Below are 18598 nucleotides of genomic sequence, written 5' to 3'. Positions count from 1 at the left end.
TGGAAGCCACAGGGCAATCAGGTGTGGAGGCAGGTGAAGAGGGGATTCGGGGGACTGCAAGTCTGGGACGGTAGTGAGTCGTTATTAAAGCACTTAACTCTGGGAAACTAGGTGCAAGTCTGATATAAAGAGTCGGTTTGTTCAGCATTTTACTTCTATTATTTTACAGGAAAACACTTTCCACTGGAGAGTGTCCAAACCAGCATCTGGCACCTGGGAGAGTGAGAGTTTGGACATACTGCACATGAAATATAAATAAAATGTAGAGAATCGTTGGTGCAGCAGGCCTTGGTCAGGAGCCAGATATCACAGCTGCGTTTTAAAGGGGCGTGGAAAGAGGGGATTTGTGATGGAAATGATTCCAAATCATAATTCCAGTGGGTGTCTGTTACCAGAAGAGGCCCAAGGAGACTCATTGGGCTTCCTGAAAAGAAGGGCCAACATCCTTTGGCCTGCTGAAAGCACTCTCTCTGCTTCTGTGGTTCAAGAGATCTGCTTCAGGAGAATGTCCTTATTGGCATTTAGCTAGTTATGTTACATGAATTGACTGGCTATTTTAAAAATTATTATTGTGTTAAAATAGTTACTAAATAGTTCTAACGTCAAATGCCTGACATTGTACGGAACATGCATATTACAGAGTTATCCTATGGGGAAATTGTATTCTAAGGTATGTTGACAAGGATATATGCGTACAGATATTTACTGATACTCTGGTGAAATTAGAAAAAAAAACACGGGGAAGAGCCTCATTGTGTTATCACTGAGGATGATTCGGTTAGGCCACTTTCATCATCAGGAATATGATCTGGCCATCGAAAAGAATTAAGGAGATTTCTCTGTACGCTTATTAGTCTTGTTTTCTAGAGAACAGAAACAGAATAGATAGACTTATTCTATGGAGCCTGAGAAGTCCCAAAATCTATGGTCAGCCAGCTGGAGGCCCAGGAGAGGCAGTGATAGTTCCGGTCGGAGTCCTGAGGCCTGAGACTCAGGAGAGCTGACGGTGCACGTTCCAGTCCGAGTCTGCATTCGGAGGCAGGAGAAGACCTGTGTCTCAGCTCAAAGACAAGCAGAGAGTGAATGCTTATTTCACCACCACCTTACTTTACTTTTTTTGTTCTGTTTGGGCCTTCAACCTGCTGGGTGCGGCCCGCCACATGGGGAGGGAGGGCAACCTGCTTTACTCAGCCTGCCTGTTCACATGCTGCTCCCATCTAGACGCGCCCTCACAGACATATCCGGGGCAACATTTAACCAAACCTCTGGGCACCCCGCAGCCCTGTTAAGCAGACACATGACAAGGCTCCCCCTTGTCAACGTGGCCCCTATGCCCATCTCCTCAAACCACACCTACTTTCCAGTGAACACAGGAAGGGGTCCGGTTCCACCTAACCTGACACCACTAACCTGTGAACAACCAAAACTGCACTAACCGGATCAGCAAAAGAGGAGATAAAGTCCTCTCTCTGACATCCTATGACTTAAATACTATGATGTAAAGTCAATCATCTCATGTTACATGATAAGGGAATAAGAGAGAAGAAACAAAGATACTTGCCAAACACAAATATACACACACAAACATATCCGTAACAACATAAGGAGGAAATGCTTATGAGGGTGACAGCTCTCATTTCTCTAACTGGTCATGTGACCATAGCTGGTAGTTACATCTGCCTTCTTCTGCTACCCTTTCCGAATCCCCTTGGCCTTCAACAAGCACTTCAGCTGGTTGCAGTTCTTCAACTGGTAGAGCGACTTGAACCTTTATTTCTCAGGGGTCTGCGCCATTATAGTCCCAGCTAGATTAGGTTGTTGTCGTTTTCTGCTGATCTTAATCACAGAGTGTGGTGATGAAGAGACCTCTTGCATTTTAGAATAATCTTTTTGACCCCACTGTAGACTAGTAGTCCAATTTCCCCTGGGAAGTCAGGATCAATCACCCCACCCAGCGCAGTAGCTCCCTTCTTTGCTGGATAATTCAGTAGCTTGAGAAGCAGCTGGGTCTTCACTCCCAGCGCGGCGGTGTCATTGCTGTGTCTCCAGGTGGAAGCGTTTCCCCTGTGGGATGAAGATGTCGAGGCCAGCAGAACACAAGGTTGTGGGAACGAGGAGCAAACATTTTGCTAGTGGGTGATTGAGGTGGCAGTGAGTGATGACACTCTCATTTCCACCCGTTGACTCCTGGACTCATCACTGACATGAAATGTCTCTAAGATGTAGCCCGAGAGAGAGTAAAGTGCAGAATAGGTAGGCTGTACTAGGCCACCACTTATAAATTTTTTTTAAAGATTTTATTTATTTATTTTAGAAGGGAAGGGAAGGAGAGAGGGAGAGAAACATCAATGTATGGCTGCCTTTCATGCGTCCCCTGCTGGGAACTGGCCTGCAGGGAACTGGTCTGCAACCCAGGCATGTGCCCTGACTGGGAATCGAACCGCGATTGTCTGGTTCGCAGGCTCGTGCTCAATCCACTGAGCTACACCAGCCAGGGCGCAAATTTTTTTAAAGATTTTATTTATGTATTTATTTTTAGTCAGGGGAAGGGAGGGAGGAAGAGAGGGAGAGAAACATCAGTGTGTGGTTGCTTCTTGCACACCCCCTACAACCCAGGCATGTGCTCTGACTGGGAACTGAACTGACGACCCTTTGGGTCACAGCCTGTGCTCAATCCACTTAGCTATGCCAGCCAGGGCCACTTATAAATTTTTAAGTGGAGAAAAATACCTATGTATATACTCACAAACATAATGTTTACATATGCATGAAATATATCTGGAAAGATATTTAAGAAGCAGTAACAGATTGCCTGGGGAAAGGAGCTAAAGGAAATAAATGTGAGAAAACTATGAAAGCTATAATTCTAGTCCAAGAAAAAAAGTACTTCTCGAAATTTCAAAAAGAACTTATTCAAAAGATCAGACACTATAAGTGGAAAAGGAATATTTAAAGTGCATTGGGACATTGCAAAATGAAAGAGAAAAAATGTTGTACAAAAGTTCAGCATCCGTTATAACAAAACTGTAGTACAACATGAACGTTTTGCTGATGAAAGCTGGCCAGGTCCCCATAGTTCAAAGAGTAATGAACAGAATTTGAATCAAAATGGATTCAGATAAAAAGTTGTATTCCATTTCATTGAGAGTTCCTTGTAAATGATTTTACCTGTAGATTAATGCTATTTTACAGTTTTCACATCTGTTGTATCTTTTCCTTTTTAAGAAGTTGGTTTTTTGCCACAGATCTACTGATAAGGCAACTTGCTTGATAGAGAGGTCAGTGAAGCAAAATCCAGAGCGGGGACCCAATCAGGGTCAGGGTAAAGGAAGGTAAGGAAGGGTCTTGTCCTTCCTGGAGATAGCAGGAGCCTGCTGCTTGTCATTTTTGGAAGTAACCATATTGCTCTTTTTATTCATTTTATCCCCCAGAAAAGCAACAGGAGTCTAGTTCTTGAAGCCTCCTCACTCTTTTCTGAGTCAGAATTGCAAAGTGCTAGAAAAGCATAATGCATATTTCTATTTGCCTCCAATATTTTTTCAGATCAGATCTCAGGTTCATCCATGAGATTCATCATCCATGCAATCCTCTTCAGACACAGCCAAAGTGTATGATGCGTTTTCCAAGTCTGAAGTCGGTCCAAACTTTCCACCAGACTGCCAGACTGTTTGCCGAATCTCCATCAACTTTTTGTAAGCAAAGCCAAAGCAACAGCACGGGAGACTGTAAGCAAATCTGGATTGCGGGGTGTGGGTAAGTCAATAAAGCTTCCGAACGATGCTGCTGTGGGAGAGGCCTGGCCCAGCACGTTGAGACCAGCAGCCGAAGCAGGCTCGAGTCCACGGGCCTGTCACGGGAAAGGGCAGCACCTGGCACTGCTGTTCTCACAATGGCTACAAGTCAAAGGTGAAATGAACAAAGAAATAGTGGTCATAATCCTTAATAATTTACACTTCACTGAGGACAGGGCACACATCAGAGAAATGACACGGAGCCAAAAAGCCCAAACTCATCTGCCAAACACTACAGAGCACAGGTGATCAAGAATGATTCTGACCCATCACTTCCAGACCCAAAAGAGATATTGAAAGCAGACGACTGGGAATGCAAATGTGCAACTAAGAACTGAACTTGGACCGAAACATATGTGTCTTCCTGGGCACAAGTTGTAAAAAGCAACACATTGAGCTTAGATTTTATCCTGGCACGGAGAAGAATTCTAAGCAGCGTGTGCTGGCATTTCCATGCTATGGATGGTTCAGGGAAGGGCAAGGTAGGAGCCATGAAGGCCCATGGGTTCTAGTAAATGAAAAATGATTGCAGCCCAAACTGTGGCAGAGGCAACGAGCGCACAATGGAAGGGGCGGTTGGAAAGTTATTGAGAAGGTGTGTAGGGGATGCAGGAAGCAAGGCATCTAAGACTAATACAGTGCGTAGAAGCGTCATTCACCCAGATGGGGAATTCAGGAAGAGTAGGTTTGAGGAGGGGAATAAGTTCTAATTTAAGTGCACCCAAACCCCGCAGGCCCAGAACGGCTCACACCTGTGGATGTGTAGGAAGAGCCACATGTCCTTAGGGAACCCCCTAGGCTGCCTCTCAGATCTGCTCCCCTGACCTCCGGATAGGGGAGGGGCTGATTTGGAGATCTGTTTTTTTTTTCCTAACTGCTACCCTGCTGAGTTCAGCCAATTCCTTGCTTCTGAGTCCTCCTACTAGGGAATGAGGTGTCAGTCCTTTGCTCCCAGTTCACAAGCCCAGAGCGTTTCCTGCCAACCTTCATGATGATGCTGCCTCCTGAGGCTTCAGAGAGCCCACCTCATGCCAAAGCGCCTTCTCTTAGCCAGGGGTGGGAGTTTGCCCCTAACGCCCAGGTTGGCTTCAGCATCCTGCACCTTGGTTCTGCTCTTAATCCTACAGACTCTTCTTGTCCATACGAGGCAGCAATGCCCAAGCAGTGCATTCGATGCTGGGTTTTTATTATTCTGCCCGGTCAGAGCCTATTTGGCAGTGGTCCCTACAGACTAACAGCTCTCTTGAGTGACAGGTGACTAAGCCAGCTGAAGAAATTATAACAACCTTTTGTCTCATTGCATCTGAGAGATCAAGATGGATCATCAGTAGCTCTGCTGGAGCCATTTGAGAAAATGTGGCCAGGGTTCTCATTCTTGCTGCACTTGCTCAAACCCGCGTGGTCTGATCCGGAAATATGGCCTCAATATGGCTGCCAGCGTTCCTGTCCAGACACGAAGGACGCAGGCTTCACAAGTTGGACTAAGAGAACAACCTTGAATGAGTCATTCGACACATCTACCTTACCGCAGAAATAATGCTAGCCCTTTGTATGATGGCCCCCTCCCCCACAGAAAAAAAAACAAACAGAATTATCTTCTGCAGGGAGGGTCCCTTGTAGTACAGGCTCCCCCCACTAGGTGAGTGTTCTAGGAACTTATCTGTATCAGTGTACTAGCTGGTGTTGTTGTGAGAGGCTGTGTTTGGCTTCAGTGAAATTTTTTTTGGAAGACTCTTTCAATTTGCCCACTTCATGATGGGTGGTTTATGGGTGCCCCTGCCCACACTGTGCTGAGTGTTCAGCCCTTTTTAACCAAAAACGGCATGATCCTCGTGCCCCACCCTCCCTATTCACCTAATCTAGCCATGAGCGACTTTTTTTGTTTGTTTGTTTCCCCGGATTTAAAAAGTGCTTAAAGGGAAATGTCTTGCTGATGTAGAAGAATTGAAACAAAAAACAGCAGAAGCACTAAAAGGCATCAAAATCAACGAATCTGAAAACTGTTCTGAACAGTGGAAAAAACATCTGAATGGGTGTATCACATCAAATGAAGAGTACTGAAGGTAACTCAAGTTTAAACATGTAAGAATAAATACACAAGTTTTTGTAAATAAATTTCAGGGTTTTGGGCTTAATTATGAGTGCTTTCATGTGGGAAAAAGTTATAACAGAAAATACAGAACTTCACTCGCCCTGCCCGTGCTGTGGCCCCAGCAAAGCTATACCCCTGCTGTCCACTCCTAGGAAAGTTCATTGTCAGTGCAGGGCACGTCCAGGCTTTCTCATTCAGCCTCGGAAGTAATATCAGACACGGAAAGCTCTGGGTTGGGGGAGGGGTGAATGGGAAGAGGGATCGCCAGTGCTTTTGTGCATAGAGGGGAAAGCAGAGAAGCAAGCCTGCCTCTATCCGGTCTTCTCCTGGGCAAACAGCCCCTGAGGCCTCCTAACCAATCAGGTGTCAAGCCTGCTGTGCACTTGGCAGGACGTGGCCATCTGGGCTGCTGCTGGACCTGTGAAGCTGAGCGCCTTTCTTCGGAACTGAACAAAAGACCTGGGGGGAATCAGTGGCTTTTTTTCGCAACAAATTGGTCCCAAACCCTGGACACCAGCCCTTTGGGCAAGTGAGAGTTGCTCTAAGGTTAGAGATGAAACCGGCAATGTGCCGCCTTTCCCTTCTTCTCTGGCCCATGCCACCCTGTGGTGGGCCCCTGGCCCCATGAGGTACTCCCGGCTCGCTAGCCAAACAGTTGTTCCCCATTTCAGTGAGGCCCCAAGTCGAACCTACTCCCACTGTAGGCAGTGGCTACTATTTGGCTCACTTACTGCTGACCTAGATGCTGTATAGGCATCTTTGGGGGACCAGAGCTGTCTAGGAGGGGCCTCAGGGGAGAAAGAGACAGGTGGTACGGCAGTACACCCAGGTAGGGGCAGCCTCTGCCCAGGTGTGGTACATGACCCATTGTTCCTTCCTAGCCAGAACTCCAGCCAAACACGTGTGCAGGGCTTCTGCAACCACATGTGACAGGCAGTGCAAGGACTGAACCAACTTTGATTCCTAAATATCCTTAGATTTCACCTCTGACCTATACTCCTCACATGATGGAGGATGGTGATGCTGGTGGATATTATCACCTTTTCAGAGTAGTTTAGCTCCTGCTCCAGCCCAGCTCCAGCCACAACTTAATATCTCCTCTGAGTTGTCATATCTCCATTCTTAGCTCCTAGCTATACTCTGGTTTTGGAGGACATGGGTCAAGGCCCTTTAAATACAGTCACTTGCCCAGTACCCACTAGTTACAGTAAATCAGTTGGCTACTCAGAGTAGCTATGGGGCCGTATCTCCTACCAGCAACGGGATTATTCAGATTACTCACCATTACCAAATTCACATACAACTCAAAGCCACATGGGACACTGCCCTTCTCAACCTGGACCTCCGCATTCCATCCCACTCGTGCTATTTCTTTTACTTCTGGGCTCCAGTGACATACTGAGAGAACAGCAGGACAGCTGGGGTCTTGGGCACCCAAGGGAGATATGATCAGGCCCTCCTCCAGTTCAGCACCAACCCGTTTGCACCACTACCTGTAGTCCTTCAAGGGATGGGTCACCAACTCTGTGTGTGCAGACTCTTCCTACAACACTCCCTGTGGATCTAATTCACCCTTAAATGTCCCTTGCTGCCCTGGCTGGTGTGGCTCAGTGGATTGAGCACTAGACTGTGAACCAAGAGGTTGTCAACTTGATTCCCAGTCAGGATACATGCCTGGGATGCGGGCCAGGTCCCCAGTAGGGGTGTGTGAGAGGCAACCACACACTGATGTTTCTCTCTTTCTTTGGAAGAGAAACAAATTCTCTCTTTCTCCCTCCCTTCCTGTCTCTAAAATAAATAAAATAAACAAATAAATAAATAAATGTCCCTTGCTCTCTCTGACCAGTGAGATGCTGCTCCAACCCTCTGTCCTTGTCAGAACAGATGTGCCAGATGTGCTGGGATGGAGAACCAAACTGTAACATGAGACCTGCTGGACTCCCAGTGATGCTGTGGCCAGATAAAGTCACTAGACTACTGGCAAAAGTTCTGCCCAGGGAAGCAGACATGGGAAACCACTTCTTACTTCTAGAATATGCTTGAGGAGGTTTAGGTTTTCCATCAGGTGAAACTCATTCCACCTATTGAAGAAGGTGGGTGGGGGAGAGAGATGCCAGATTAGTATCTGTGTCTAACTGTTCTCTCTCCACCTGTGACCTGAGCCAATGATGTTCCGTGGAAGGGCCCCTCCCTCATGCGACAAGGACATATGGAATTCCTGCATGTGCTTTCTTGGATCTCATGTGAATTCTGCTGCAGACCTTTAATTTTCAGACTGACTATTGCTCTCTAGCTAGTCCTATGGATTAATTGTTTAGAACATTGATTTCTAAGGCCACCTTGCCTAGGATGTGTCTGGAGGCCTGTCCCAGCTTATCTCTTAGGTCCACTTTGGCCCTTAAGACCTCAACATGAATCAGAGCCCTGGGCCCCTCATTCATGGGAAGGAAGGGTATTTGTCTAGCTGTTGAGTTAGAAGTGCCTGTGGAAATTGCCTGTTTCTTGTGTTTATGAAAAAGGCCTAAGCTCGAGATAGAGATCTGGCGGTCATTAATGCATTAGAGGTGGTAGTAGAAGCCACAAGTGTGGCTGAGTTGCTCTGGTACAGTGAGCTTCATGAGACGAGAATAAAGGATGAAGCCTTGAGAGGACCAAGAGGAAAAGGGGGAAAGATCAGGTAGAGGTGCCTGCAAAGAAGACTGAGCAACTGGAGAGCTTGTAGCAAAACTAGGAGAAAGAAGCTCCTGAAACTGTGAAGAAACTTCAGGAGGGAGGAGTCGGCAGTGTCAAAGGCAGCTGAGAAGTCTTGTAAAATGAGGTCTGAATTAGATTCAACAAGTGTGAAGTCCTGGAAACCGTAGGACTAGCTCCTTCAGTTGTTGGAGCGAGAGTGGGTAAGTTGTATGCTATATTGGGCAGCAGAGAGAATGCTGGAAACCAAAGAAGGATCTCTGCCTATGTTGACTGGCTACCCTCACTATCTTCTGTTTCCATTATGTTTCTCTTAGCGAATACACCCCAGCACATCGCTAGCCTGGATCAATGCAAGAGTTTGAGTTCTATTTTAGTATCATAAAACTACAAAAGTTTTTCTGGGTTCATATACAGCACCATCTCAGCTTACCTTCAGGTTCTGAGTTTACAAGCTGGTAAACACTTTAATTGGTTCAACATAATATAAATTGCGCTTTTCATAGCAATTTTAGTCACATCACAAATTCCACGGAAAACAGCCAGCCTCAGCCTTTCTTGCGCCCTCCATCCATCCAGTCACCTCCACTTCTTATCACCGTCCCTGATTTTTCTTAACGCTTGGCTAGCTTCACTCATCAAAGGTTTAATTATTGAACAAAACAATTACGCCATACATTTATACCATGATTTCACGTTCATTTACAAAGTACCTTCCATTACATCTCACAGTTCCTGCAAGTTATAAACTGTAAGGGCAGTAGCGAGGCGCCTCCTGCCGGCGCCCCGGCGCGCTGCAGCTTCACGGCGCACTACCGCCCCGCTCCCGCCCGTGCGGAGCTACCGGGGACGAAGAGGGGCGAATGCCAGCGCAAGGCTTCCTGGGAAATGTCTTGGGCGCACGAGTTGGAACTACAAATCCCTATGGGCACCGCGCTGCAGCCCCTAAGAGGGCGCGCTGGTGCATCTGAATCTTGTTTGTCAAGTGCCATTGGGAACGCTGCACAAACTTGATTCAGTACCACAAGAGGGAAACGTAATAGTTCTGCCAGGTGCGCATAAATGGACTTAAGTTCTGCAACATCCTCGGATTGCTCGAGGTGACGAATCTGCCGTTGCGACACAGTGCTTGGGCATGCAAAGCCTGAACGAGAAGCTTGTCGAATCTGCGGCAGGAGGAAGGACGCCACAGGGTTTCTTGGGCAACTGCAGTCATGGCGGCCCCTGCGCCCAAAGCCGGCGGTGCCGAACATGAGGCGGCGGGTTCCGCCGAAGCCCAGCTGCAGTACAGCCTTCTTCTCCAGTACATGGTGGGTGACAAGCGTCAGCCCCGGCTCCTGGAGCCTGGAAGCCTGGGCGGGATCCCGAGTCCGGCCAAGAGCGAGGAACAGAAGATGATCGAGAAGGCGATGGAAAGTTGCGCCTTCAAAGCAGCGCTGGCCTGCGTGGGAGGTGAGATAAGGCGAGGGGGCACCCTTGGGAAGCTGAGGGTTTGGGTGGCAGCGGGGTCCTCTGCCAAGAGGACCACGCGCACGGGAGGCAAAGAGCCTTGGGCCTCGACCTTCACAGCACCCCCGCCTGGCTCAGTGTCCTCTCTCAGCAATGCTCTCTAGACCTTCTGGGAATTGTATCAGAGAATCGGTACGATGGGTCGGGGCTTGGACGTTATAAAATAGCTGGCTTCGTTTCATTATTCGTTCAGTCACTTTTAAATAACCATTTTTTCAGTAAATTTTTACCGAGTGCCGTCATGTGCCAGGCGGTGGAAAGACTGGGTGAGGGACAAGAGGCTTGTTCTCGTGAAGCTAACGTTCTTATGTTTATATATCGAAGACTGCAGAAAAACGCCGCAGACATTGGGAACGGCAAGTGCAGAGGTGTGGCGGGAGCTGGCTTGAGGTTTGAAAACTGGCCATTGTGGCCAGTGGACTAGACAGCAGTCAGCAAAGGGGACAGAAGTGTGGACTGGGCTTTTTTTTTTTTTAAACAAAACAAAAATCAAAACCTTTTGAGGATATGAGAATGTACAGCGCCCCTCCTGTGTGCAGCGTAAAGATATTGACCACATTTGTAGATGAATTGAAATCTCATTGAGAATGACACAAATATAGCGAGAGTGTAGATGTGAAAGTACAGTGGGGAGAAGAAAGAGAAAGCATTTTTTGGGTTGGCTGGAAGGCCACAAGAGGTGGTGAAACTGGAGCTGTTACTGGAAGGATTGAAAGAACAGGGGTTGACATAGAGAAAGAGATGTCATTTCAAGTTGGGGTGGAGTGGGGGATTTGGGCTTTAGGCCTGTAGGCATTAGGGCAGTAATTGATGGTTTTTCTAAGGAGGGTAGCAAGTGGTAATGGGCATGACTCAGGATGGAGTGTGATGAAGGAGAGAAAATTGTGGATGGGGTGACCAGATAGGAAATTTGCTACACTGAAGGTTCATGAGGCATGGACCGGGTCTTTGTTCATCATTGTAATGTCATTTGACATCTGATGTCATTTGACCCCGATGTCAACAAACACATGTTTGTTGAAATGAATGACTCTTTGTAGTGCTGCAGGGTGGAAGTAATAAAGACCCTAGACTGGAAGCTGTGGACATGAAGTTGCAGGGGTAAGCAAAGAAACGGAAATGCCGCTGAGGTTTGCTGCTGGAGTGACTGGAAGGGAGGGGCCATAAGCAAGAAAATGTGGAGAAGGTGCCCATGATGTCATTGAACATGCACAGTTGACTCTAGAACAACGTAGCTTTGAACTATGTGAGTCCACCTGTGTGCAGATGCTTCTCAGTAAATACCTGTCCTGTTTTCCATCCTCCTTTGGGAGTCCGCAGATGTAGTCGACTTCCTGTATGCACTGATCTGCACCTTTTTATATAGGGAACTTGAGCACCTGTGGATTTGGGTGTTCATGGAGGGGCCTGGGACCAGTCCCCCACAGATAACAATGGACAACGAAGGGTAAAAATTTTATTTTTGAGGAACTTCATGCTGCAGATTTTCAAAGGCAGTCACATAATAAAGCAAAAATGTCATTCTCCCCTCATCCTAGAAATAAGAAGGGCATAAAATTTCTCTTTAAATGACGACACTTGGAAATTTAGAACCAGCATCCAAAATTAACAGAAATGGGAGTAGGGGAGAAGGCATTTACTATATATTTCAGATTTCTTTGGTTGGGGTTCTCCCCGTGTGGTGTTAATAGTCTATCTTTCGCATTACCAAAATAGTGAAAGCCAGAAAAAAAGTACAAACCCAGTGGTTGCCGAAACTGGGGAGGTTGCTCTCATCTTCTGTGCCGGCATTCCCGGAAAAACTGGGAACATTGGCTGACAGTCTCTGTTTGTACATGTTTCATAAAGAACAAGTGTAAACATTCCAGTTCCACATCTTGGTTACTAGTCTTCCACCTTATTGCTTTAGTGTTGCTAAGGTTGTGGTCTGCTTTTTGTGTTATTTTTTGAATGGTCATTAATTCTTTAGATCATCTGATGGCAAAGGTCCCTGGGGAGCCTAGTGCTACTGAGAACTGCACTGCTCAGTGGCTCTCAGGTGGCCTTTCACTGCCTTGGTGTCTCTGCTATGTTGTGAAGGAGCATTAGGAGGACGGGGGTGATGCTGACAGTTGTAAGGCGCTGGTATCCCTGGTGAGCAGGTGCCTGGTTTGGACCATTGCTGCGTGTTCATTCTCTTCACCTTCAGCCTCTCCCATAGCTGGGGCAGGTTGTGGGTGAGGCGGTCCCTACGTACCTTGGATGGTAAGCTGGATTTTGTTCGTGTAGCTGTGCTCCCTCTGGGACTTCATCCTTCATCTCTCCAATCTCACCAGCCTGCATTCTGTTGGGATGGGGAAAGAGCTGGGAGTGAAGGTCAAAGGTCTATCCCATGTGGTAGGAGGGAACCTGGTGGTACTGAGGGCAATGCTGGGGCTGTGCAGCTGACTCCGCCTGAACTGCCAGTCAGTGGCAGGGGGGTCATATTCTTCACTGCTGCCACTCCTTCCTCCTCCTCTGCAACGTTAATTACGGGGTGGTCCAAGGCACCTGCCATAGTAGCCACATCTGTAGCAGTGCAGGGCAGTTGCCTGCCCACTCTCTTCTGTAGGAGCTGCATCTGGGCCACTCACATCGGTGCGTCAGCACCCTCCTCTCCTTCAACTGTATCCAGCTTGACAGTTTCTCCTTCCTGCGCTGCGCAGATCTTTCCGTGGGTCATTCTTGATGGCAGTCTGATGTACAAACACACCTTTGGTGTCATTTTGATGTATAAATCCGTACCCATTTCTGATGTTGAACCATTTGACAGTAACAAGGACTTCGGTGGCAAGAATTTTTTGGTTCTTTGTTTTCACCACTGATGGCAGCCACATTCCCACCAGGGTTTCCTGCAAGGATGATGGCAGCGCAGGGGCTCTTGGGCTCCGCTGGAGCCTGTGGGAGGGCAGTGGTGGTGGTGGCCTTGCTGTGTGGCTCATGCTGCTTCCTTTGCTTTCACTCAGGCACCTCAGGTGGGTGGTTAGCATGGCCACAGCAGGGCAGCCCAGCTGGCAGGCTGTGTGCTGGCTCTTGGGGTCCTCCCTACATCTTATGGGGACAGCTAAGTTTTGGGGGAGTCAAAAGTTATGTGTGAATTTTGTACTGTGAGGTGCTTGGCACCCCTAACTCTTGCATCGTTCAAGGGTCAACTGTATTGACCTTGCAGTGATAAGAGGACGTTTATGGAAATGTCCAGCAGGCTCAGCAAGGTCAGATGTGGACAGCGGTGTGGCATTTGCCATTTGCTAGCTTTATGACTTTAGGGAAGTTACTTAACCTCTCCGAGTCTCAGTTTCTTCAGCCACAGAAAAGAGAGGATAATAGTATCTACCTCACAGGATTATTATGGAGGATAAATGAGGCTGTAACTGTCAGGTAGGTATCTGAGTAACTGGCACATGGCATTTACTAAATGACTGTTATGAATGTTACCATTGTTAAGGGAGTGATTTGCAAAGTTGGTGGTAGCTTAATCCAAGGGTGACTGGGGATATGTGAGAGAGTGTGGAAAGAGAACAGGGGATTAAGGACTGAATCTTGAGGAACACAGCATTCAGAAATGAAGTGAGGAAGAAATTCAAGAGGAGACAGAGAAGAAGCAGTTGATAAGATAGATCCTGGATTGTGTGATGTGGAACCGGACAGGTGGAGGCTTGGGCGGCGAGGGGTGTGGGGGCTCTTCATTGGTGGCCACCCAGAAGGTGCTGTTTGCGTATGACCCCATTAATTCAGAAAGCATGTCAAAGAAATCTTCATCTCTGTTTGTTTTTAGGATTTGTCTTGGGTGGTGCATTTGGGGTGTTCACCGCCGGCATCGACACCAATGTGGGCTTTGACCCTAAGGACCCTTACCGCACTCCGACGGCAAGAGAAGTTCTTAAGGACATGGGGCAGCGAGGGATGTCCTACGCCAAAAATTTTGCCATTGTGGGCGCCATGTTTTCTTGCACTGAGTGTTTGGTAGAATCTGTGAGTGTCCCGCCCTCTGAGAAATCCTTGCCCACTGCCGTCTACGACTTCTGAAGAGAAGTACTCATCACAGTGTTACTAGAAAACAGATTGATATGTCCGAAACTTTCTAGACTGGACTTCCATTAAATAGCCCCTAATGTAAATGTTTTGTGCGAATGATTTGGGCTTGCACGACTCCTTCCTTCTCTGTGTAGGCCAGCAGTTGGTTGACAATTTTAAGCACAGACTTACTGGGGAACTCGAGGAGAGATTTTGGTCACTTCTCAAACACTGCGCTCCGGCACCACCGGCTGGAAGCATCTGTGAACACACTCAAATTTTACGAACTAGACTTTTGAGAGAAAAGATTAGGTTTCCCTTGGGAGGGACTACATTAGCCATCTGGAAACCCTGTGCTTTTCCCCTTAACCGTGTTGTCTGGCTTGTTTCTTTGGCTCTGCCCTGCGTCCCTGCCCCCACAGTACCGGGGAAGGTCCGACTGGAGGAACAGTGTCATCAGTGGCTGCATCACCGGGGGAGCCATCGGCTTCAGAGGTCAGTAAACGCCCCTGGGGTGGTTTTCCTGTGGCCTTGGACAACATGCTGCAGTTGACATTTCTGAACATAGGAGTGTTCCAGGAACAGCCCAAAGTGTATGTGGACAATTGATATTCTTCCCTTCAGACAAATTAATCGTGTTTGCTTATGTCCAACCCAATCCCGGAAGCTTCAGGGTTTCTGGTCTTGGCGCTGTTGACATTTTGGACCAGATAAATCTTTGCTGGGGGAGGGGAGGTTGTCCATGTATTGAAGGATGTTTAGCAGCACCCGGCCTGCACCCACTGGATGCCAGTTGTGGGAGCTGAGTGTCTCCAGACATTGCCAGGTGTCCCCTGGGGGCAAAGTTGCTCCCAGGTGAGAACCACTGGTAGGTCTAGATCTGTCTTAGAAAAAAGAACTGCCCCCACATTGGAAACACAGCAAGGACGTCCTCACAGTAATCTCTTGAGGGTGTTGAAGCACTGGGTAGTGTGGAAGCAGAGCTAGGTCCCACTGAGCCCTGGAAAGCCCTTTGTCCACACGTCATGCGAAATATCAGCTCCATGCATTTTCATTATTTAGACATTTTTCTTAATAATTTTGTGTATAAGTTACCACTGTAATGTCTAAAGCCTAATGTAGGTATTCAAGAAATGTAATCAGCTGTGAACAATGAAGAAAGAAACCGGTTCCCCGCCACTTCTCCGCGTCAGCGGTCCCCTCAGGCATGTGCTGCAGGGGTCAGTGACTCGACTTTCCTTAACAGTGTCCACTGCTGGCCCACTTCCTCTGATGGGCCTCGACTTACCCCAGGCAAAAAGCCTGTTTTCCCATTTGCTGAGAGACAAGATGGTTGGCTATCATTACAAACCTGCTTTTGCTCCTCAAGCAGCCATTCATGATTTAGAGAGTAACTCTTCCGTCAGCCCTCCCACTGCTCTGCTTTGTCAGGGCCTTGGGGAGCCAGCCTCCCCCCCAGGGCCTCTTTGATCGCCGTCCCAGGAATCCAGTCCATAAACAAGTCCAAGCGGCAGGCCATGTGCTTTCACTTGATTCTCAGGGCTGGTTTTCTTAATCAGTTTCCTGCCTGCGAGGAGCTATTTTCATGAGACTGGAAATAGTAATTCTTTGGAACGAGAAAAGTTAAGCGAAGGCACAGTGCAGCTGAAGCACACTGGATTAGGTCACGTGCACGGCCTCACTGAAGTCCTGCAGAGGTCTCTGCTGGGCTGAATGGCAGGGGACACTTGAGCTGGTTTCTTTGTGTCCATGGGTATGCACTTTTTGTGAGTACAGTCTGACCCAGCCTCTGTCACCACAGCTAATGTTATTTCTGTTTGCTTTACAGCTGGCTTAAAGGCTGGGGTCATTGGTTGCGGAGGCTTTGCTGCTTTCTCTGCTGCAATTGATTACTATCTACGGTGAGAGTGACCGCCGCCCGGGGAAGACAGCCCAGGTCAGAGCTGCTCTGAGAGGAGCCTTTTCTGCACCACCCTGGGCACTTGCTTCTGACGCTGAAGACATTGATTTTCCCTCTGGTGGCTGATGTTGTGAGGGCACCGCCTGGCCGCCGTGCGCCTCCATCCTCCAAGCAGCCATGCTCCCTGCTCCTGGACTCCAGCCAGGCCGTATGGGGGCATGTTGTGCCAGCCTCTCTCTTTCTGGCAGCTTAGGAGTCAATGGTTGACTTGTAGAAGTTAAGCTTCACCAAGATTCAGTCCGGCCACCCTGGCCCTCCTGCTGTTTGGTGCTGTGGGAGCAGAAGGGACTTCATGCAGACGCAGGAAGCCGTTTCACCTGGGACCGCCACGCCGTCACCATCTCACGGGTTGGGGCTGGGCCAAGTGAACTTACGCCTTGTGGCCAATTATGTCATTTGGTTTAGTATTCTATCCTTGTTAAAAATATATTTATATTACAGTTTAAATGGTTTATTTTTATAATTCCCCAAAATGGTGCCAGCTAACCCAAAGACTAAACTCCTGAAGGAGAAAAGCTGAGAAAGCCCCTACGGACTGTGGGGTCGTCGGACTCGGCCAGCGCATGGTGCTGCCTCCACGGAGACTGGCGCCGGCCAGGGCCTTCCGCCCGGGAAGCTGAGCCCAGGGCCTTCCTAGGAGGCGCTACAACCCCCGCGTAAGTCCTGCCGGCTTCGCCCAACAACCCTCCTGTGGGCGGGCCTGGACCTCCCGCTGCTGTTAGGCGTTGAGCACTGGACTGGGCCCAGCTCAGGCCAGCATGTGACGGTCCGGCCGTCATCCCCGACGACGGCCGGATGACAGCAGGCACTGGATAAAATCCGACGCTGCTGAGAGGCTGCTCCTCCCCACCCTCGTTCTCTGGTGTGTATTCTATTATTTTTTAAATTATTTATTTTTAGAGAGAGGGGACTGGAGGGAGAGAAGCATGTGTGTGTAGTTGCCTCTCTCACACTCCCCCACTGTGGGCCTGGCCTGCAACCCAGGCATGTGCCCTGACTGGGAATCGAACCAGCAACTCTTTGGTTTGCAGGCTGGCGCTCAATCCACTGAGCCATACCAGTCAGGGCTGTGTTCTATTATTTCAAAGTGGCGCTTTTGACTTGAACTGTAGCCTTGAACTGACTTGAACTTTTCTGACAACAGAAGCTCAGTCTAATTGTGTACCATGGACAAAAAAAAAAGCCTTTAAAAAAAATTGGGATTTGCCCCAGGTTCTGCTTTACACTGGTGCTGTGGTGACAAGATGAAGCTGGTGAACCTGGGCTTTTGCTCTGGGGGCAGGCAGGTGGGCTTAGTGGGTGACGTGCAGTCCTAGCCACCTTCAGCTGGGAGTTACATCTATTTCTACTGCGCAGTAACTCCTCCACCTCTTCTTCTCCTCCTTTGCTGGCTGTCTTCTAGCCCACCCACCTGTAACCAGATTTCAAAGACTGGGCTGAACATGCCGGCATCGTGTGTGTGTGTGTGTGTGTGTGTGTGTGTGTGTGGTGAGTGATAACGTCACACCCAGCTGGTGACACCTTCCCCCCCGCCATGCCTGCCGTCCCCCTTGGAGTGCGTGTGAGCAGTGTGCAGGGCTCAGGTCCTTCTGTGGTGAATTCTACACAGTGCCCGTCCTGGTCTCACAGGCACAAGGTGTCTTTCTTTGCTGCTGGGCTCTCCAGAGCACCCTCAGGGATCTGAGGACAAATTCAGAATTGTTTCTGACCCTGTCCTAAACAAGTCATCTGTAAGCACTTTGAGAGCAGGAGCACATGCTCCTACCTGGCACCTGCCGAAAGGTGATAGGACGCCCAGCAGCTTCTCCCAGGCAGCCCAGTGTGCGGGGTCAGGCTCGCTGAAGGGCCGAACACGGACGCGCTGCCCTCCGACTGCCTTGGTAGCGATGAGCCCTGGGGCTGTCAGTAGCCGTCAGTTCAATAAGCAGAGCATTGTCCACACTGACTATTGAATCGAGAGAGGAGATGAATAGTTTCCTGTTTTAGATGGCCAAGGAGTCAGTATGACCTCATAAACCAAACACTAATTTTCAGAGACATCTGTTCCTGATCTCCAGAATAAACACAGTGTCCGATGGCTGAGGCTGGCAGGAGCCTGCATTAACCCCACCAGCTCTCCTAAAGGGAGGCTGGGCCCTCCAGGGTGCAGCCTCGCTGCGAGCGGATTAGGCCAAAAGATGAGCCACATCCAAGGAAAGTGGAGGGAAAAGTTTATGCAAAAAAAGCCTCCACTTGAGGGGACAAATTCCTGCCGTTTCTGTGAAGCACACTGATGGCCATGTCCCCGGCAGGACACACAGCTGGTGGTTGACCTGGAGGCCTTTGTGAGGAGCAAGGAGAAGGCTTGGGCCCCCTCCCTCTAACGACCACAGTCCTGTGGTCCCTAGGGAAGCACAGGGGGAATCCACTAGGTAAGCAGGTTCCTGGAAACTCGTGTCTGGATGCAGCCCGAAGAACTAACCACTGGATGGGCGGCCTCCCTGGACCACCAGGAACACAAACGTCCACACCACAGGGCCGAGC

The 18598-nt window shown here is 48.7% G+C and overlaps 1 protein-coding gene and 1 pseudogene across 2 annotated transcripts; one reads left to right on the top strand and one right to left on the bottom strand.

Annotated features, from left to right (window-relative positions):
* Positions 1 to 9613: 9613 nt before the first annotated feature.
* TIMM22 (translocase of inner mitochondrial membrane 22) lies at positions 9614 to 16515 on the top strand. Of its 2 annotated transcripts, none has more exons than XM_053662777.1 (4): positions 9614 to 10026; positions 13877 to 14073; positions 14538 to 14610; positions 15228 to 15933. In XM_053662777.1, the coding sequence occupies exons 1-4, from the start codon at positions 9789 to 9791 to the stop codon at positions 15230 to 15232; spliced, it is 513 nt and encodes a 170-aa protein (XP_053518752.1). In that variant the 5' UTR covers positions 9614 to 9788; the 3' UTR covers positions 15233 to 15933. The 2 variants fall into 2 exon arrangements, with proteins under 2 accessions (XP_053518752.1, XP_037018780.2); XM_037162885.2 differs by lacking the exon at positions 15228 to 15933 and adding an exon at positions 15944 to 16515 and having other exon boundaries at positions 9618 to 10026.
* LOC119061991 (Y-box-binding protein 3-like) lies at positions 12089 to 13239 on the bottom strand (annotated as a pseudogene).
* Positions 16516 to 18598: the final 2083 nt, after the last annotated feature.

This window comes from Artibeus jamaicensis, unplaced genomic scaffold, assembly GCF_021234435.1.
Source record: "Artibeus jamaicensis isolate MK-2021 breed Jamaican fruit bat unplaced genomic scaffold, CSHL_Jam_final contig_2790, whole genome shotgun sequence".
Lineage (NCBI taxonomy): Eukaryota > Metazoa > Chordata > Mammalia > Chiroptera > Phyllostomidae > Artibeus > Artibeus jamaicensis.
This window is presented reverse-complemented; position numbering and strand designations above follow the sequence as displayed.

What these genes read in the sequence shown, in the direction of transcription:
- TIMM22 (XM_037162885.2), top strand. Translation starts at nt 9,789, where the DNA reads ATGGCGGCCCCTGCGCCCAAAGCCGGCGGTGCCGAACATGAGGCGGCG. An exon ending in AGCGCTGGCCTGCGTGGGAG is followed by an intron (nt 10,027 to 13,876) that starts GTGAGATAAGGC and finishes GTTTGTTTTTAG; the next exon opens with GATTTGTCTTGGGTGGTGCA. An exon ending in GGGAGCCATCGGCTTCAGAG is followed by an intron (nt 14,611 to 15,943) that starts GTCAGTAAACGC and finishes TTTGCTTTACAG; the next exon opens with CTGGCTTAAAGGCTGGGGTC.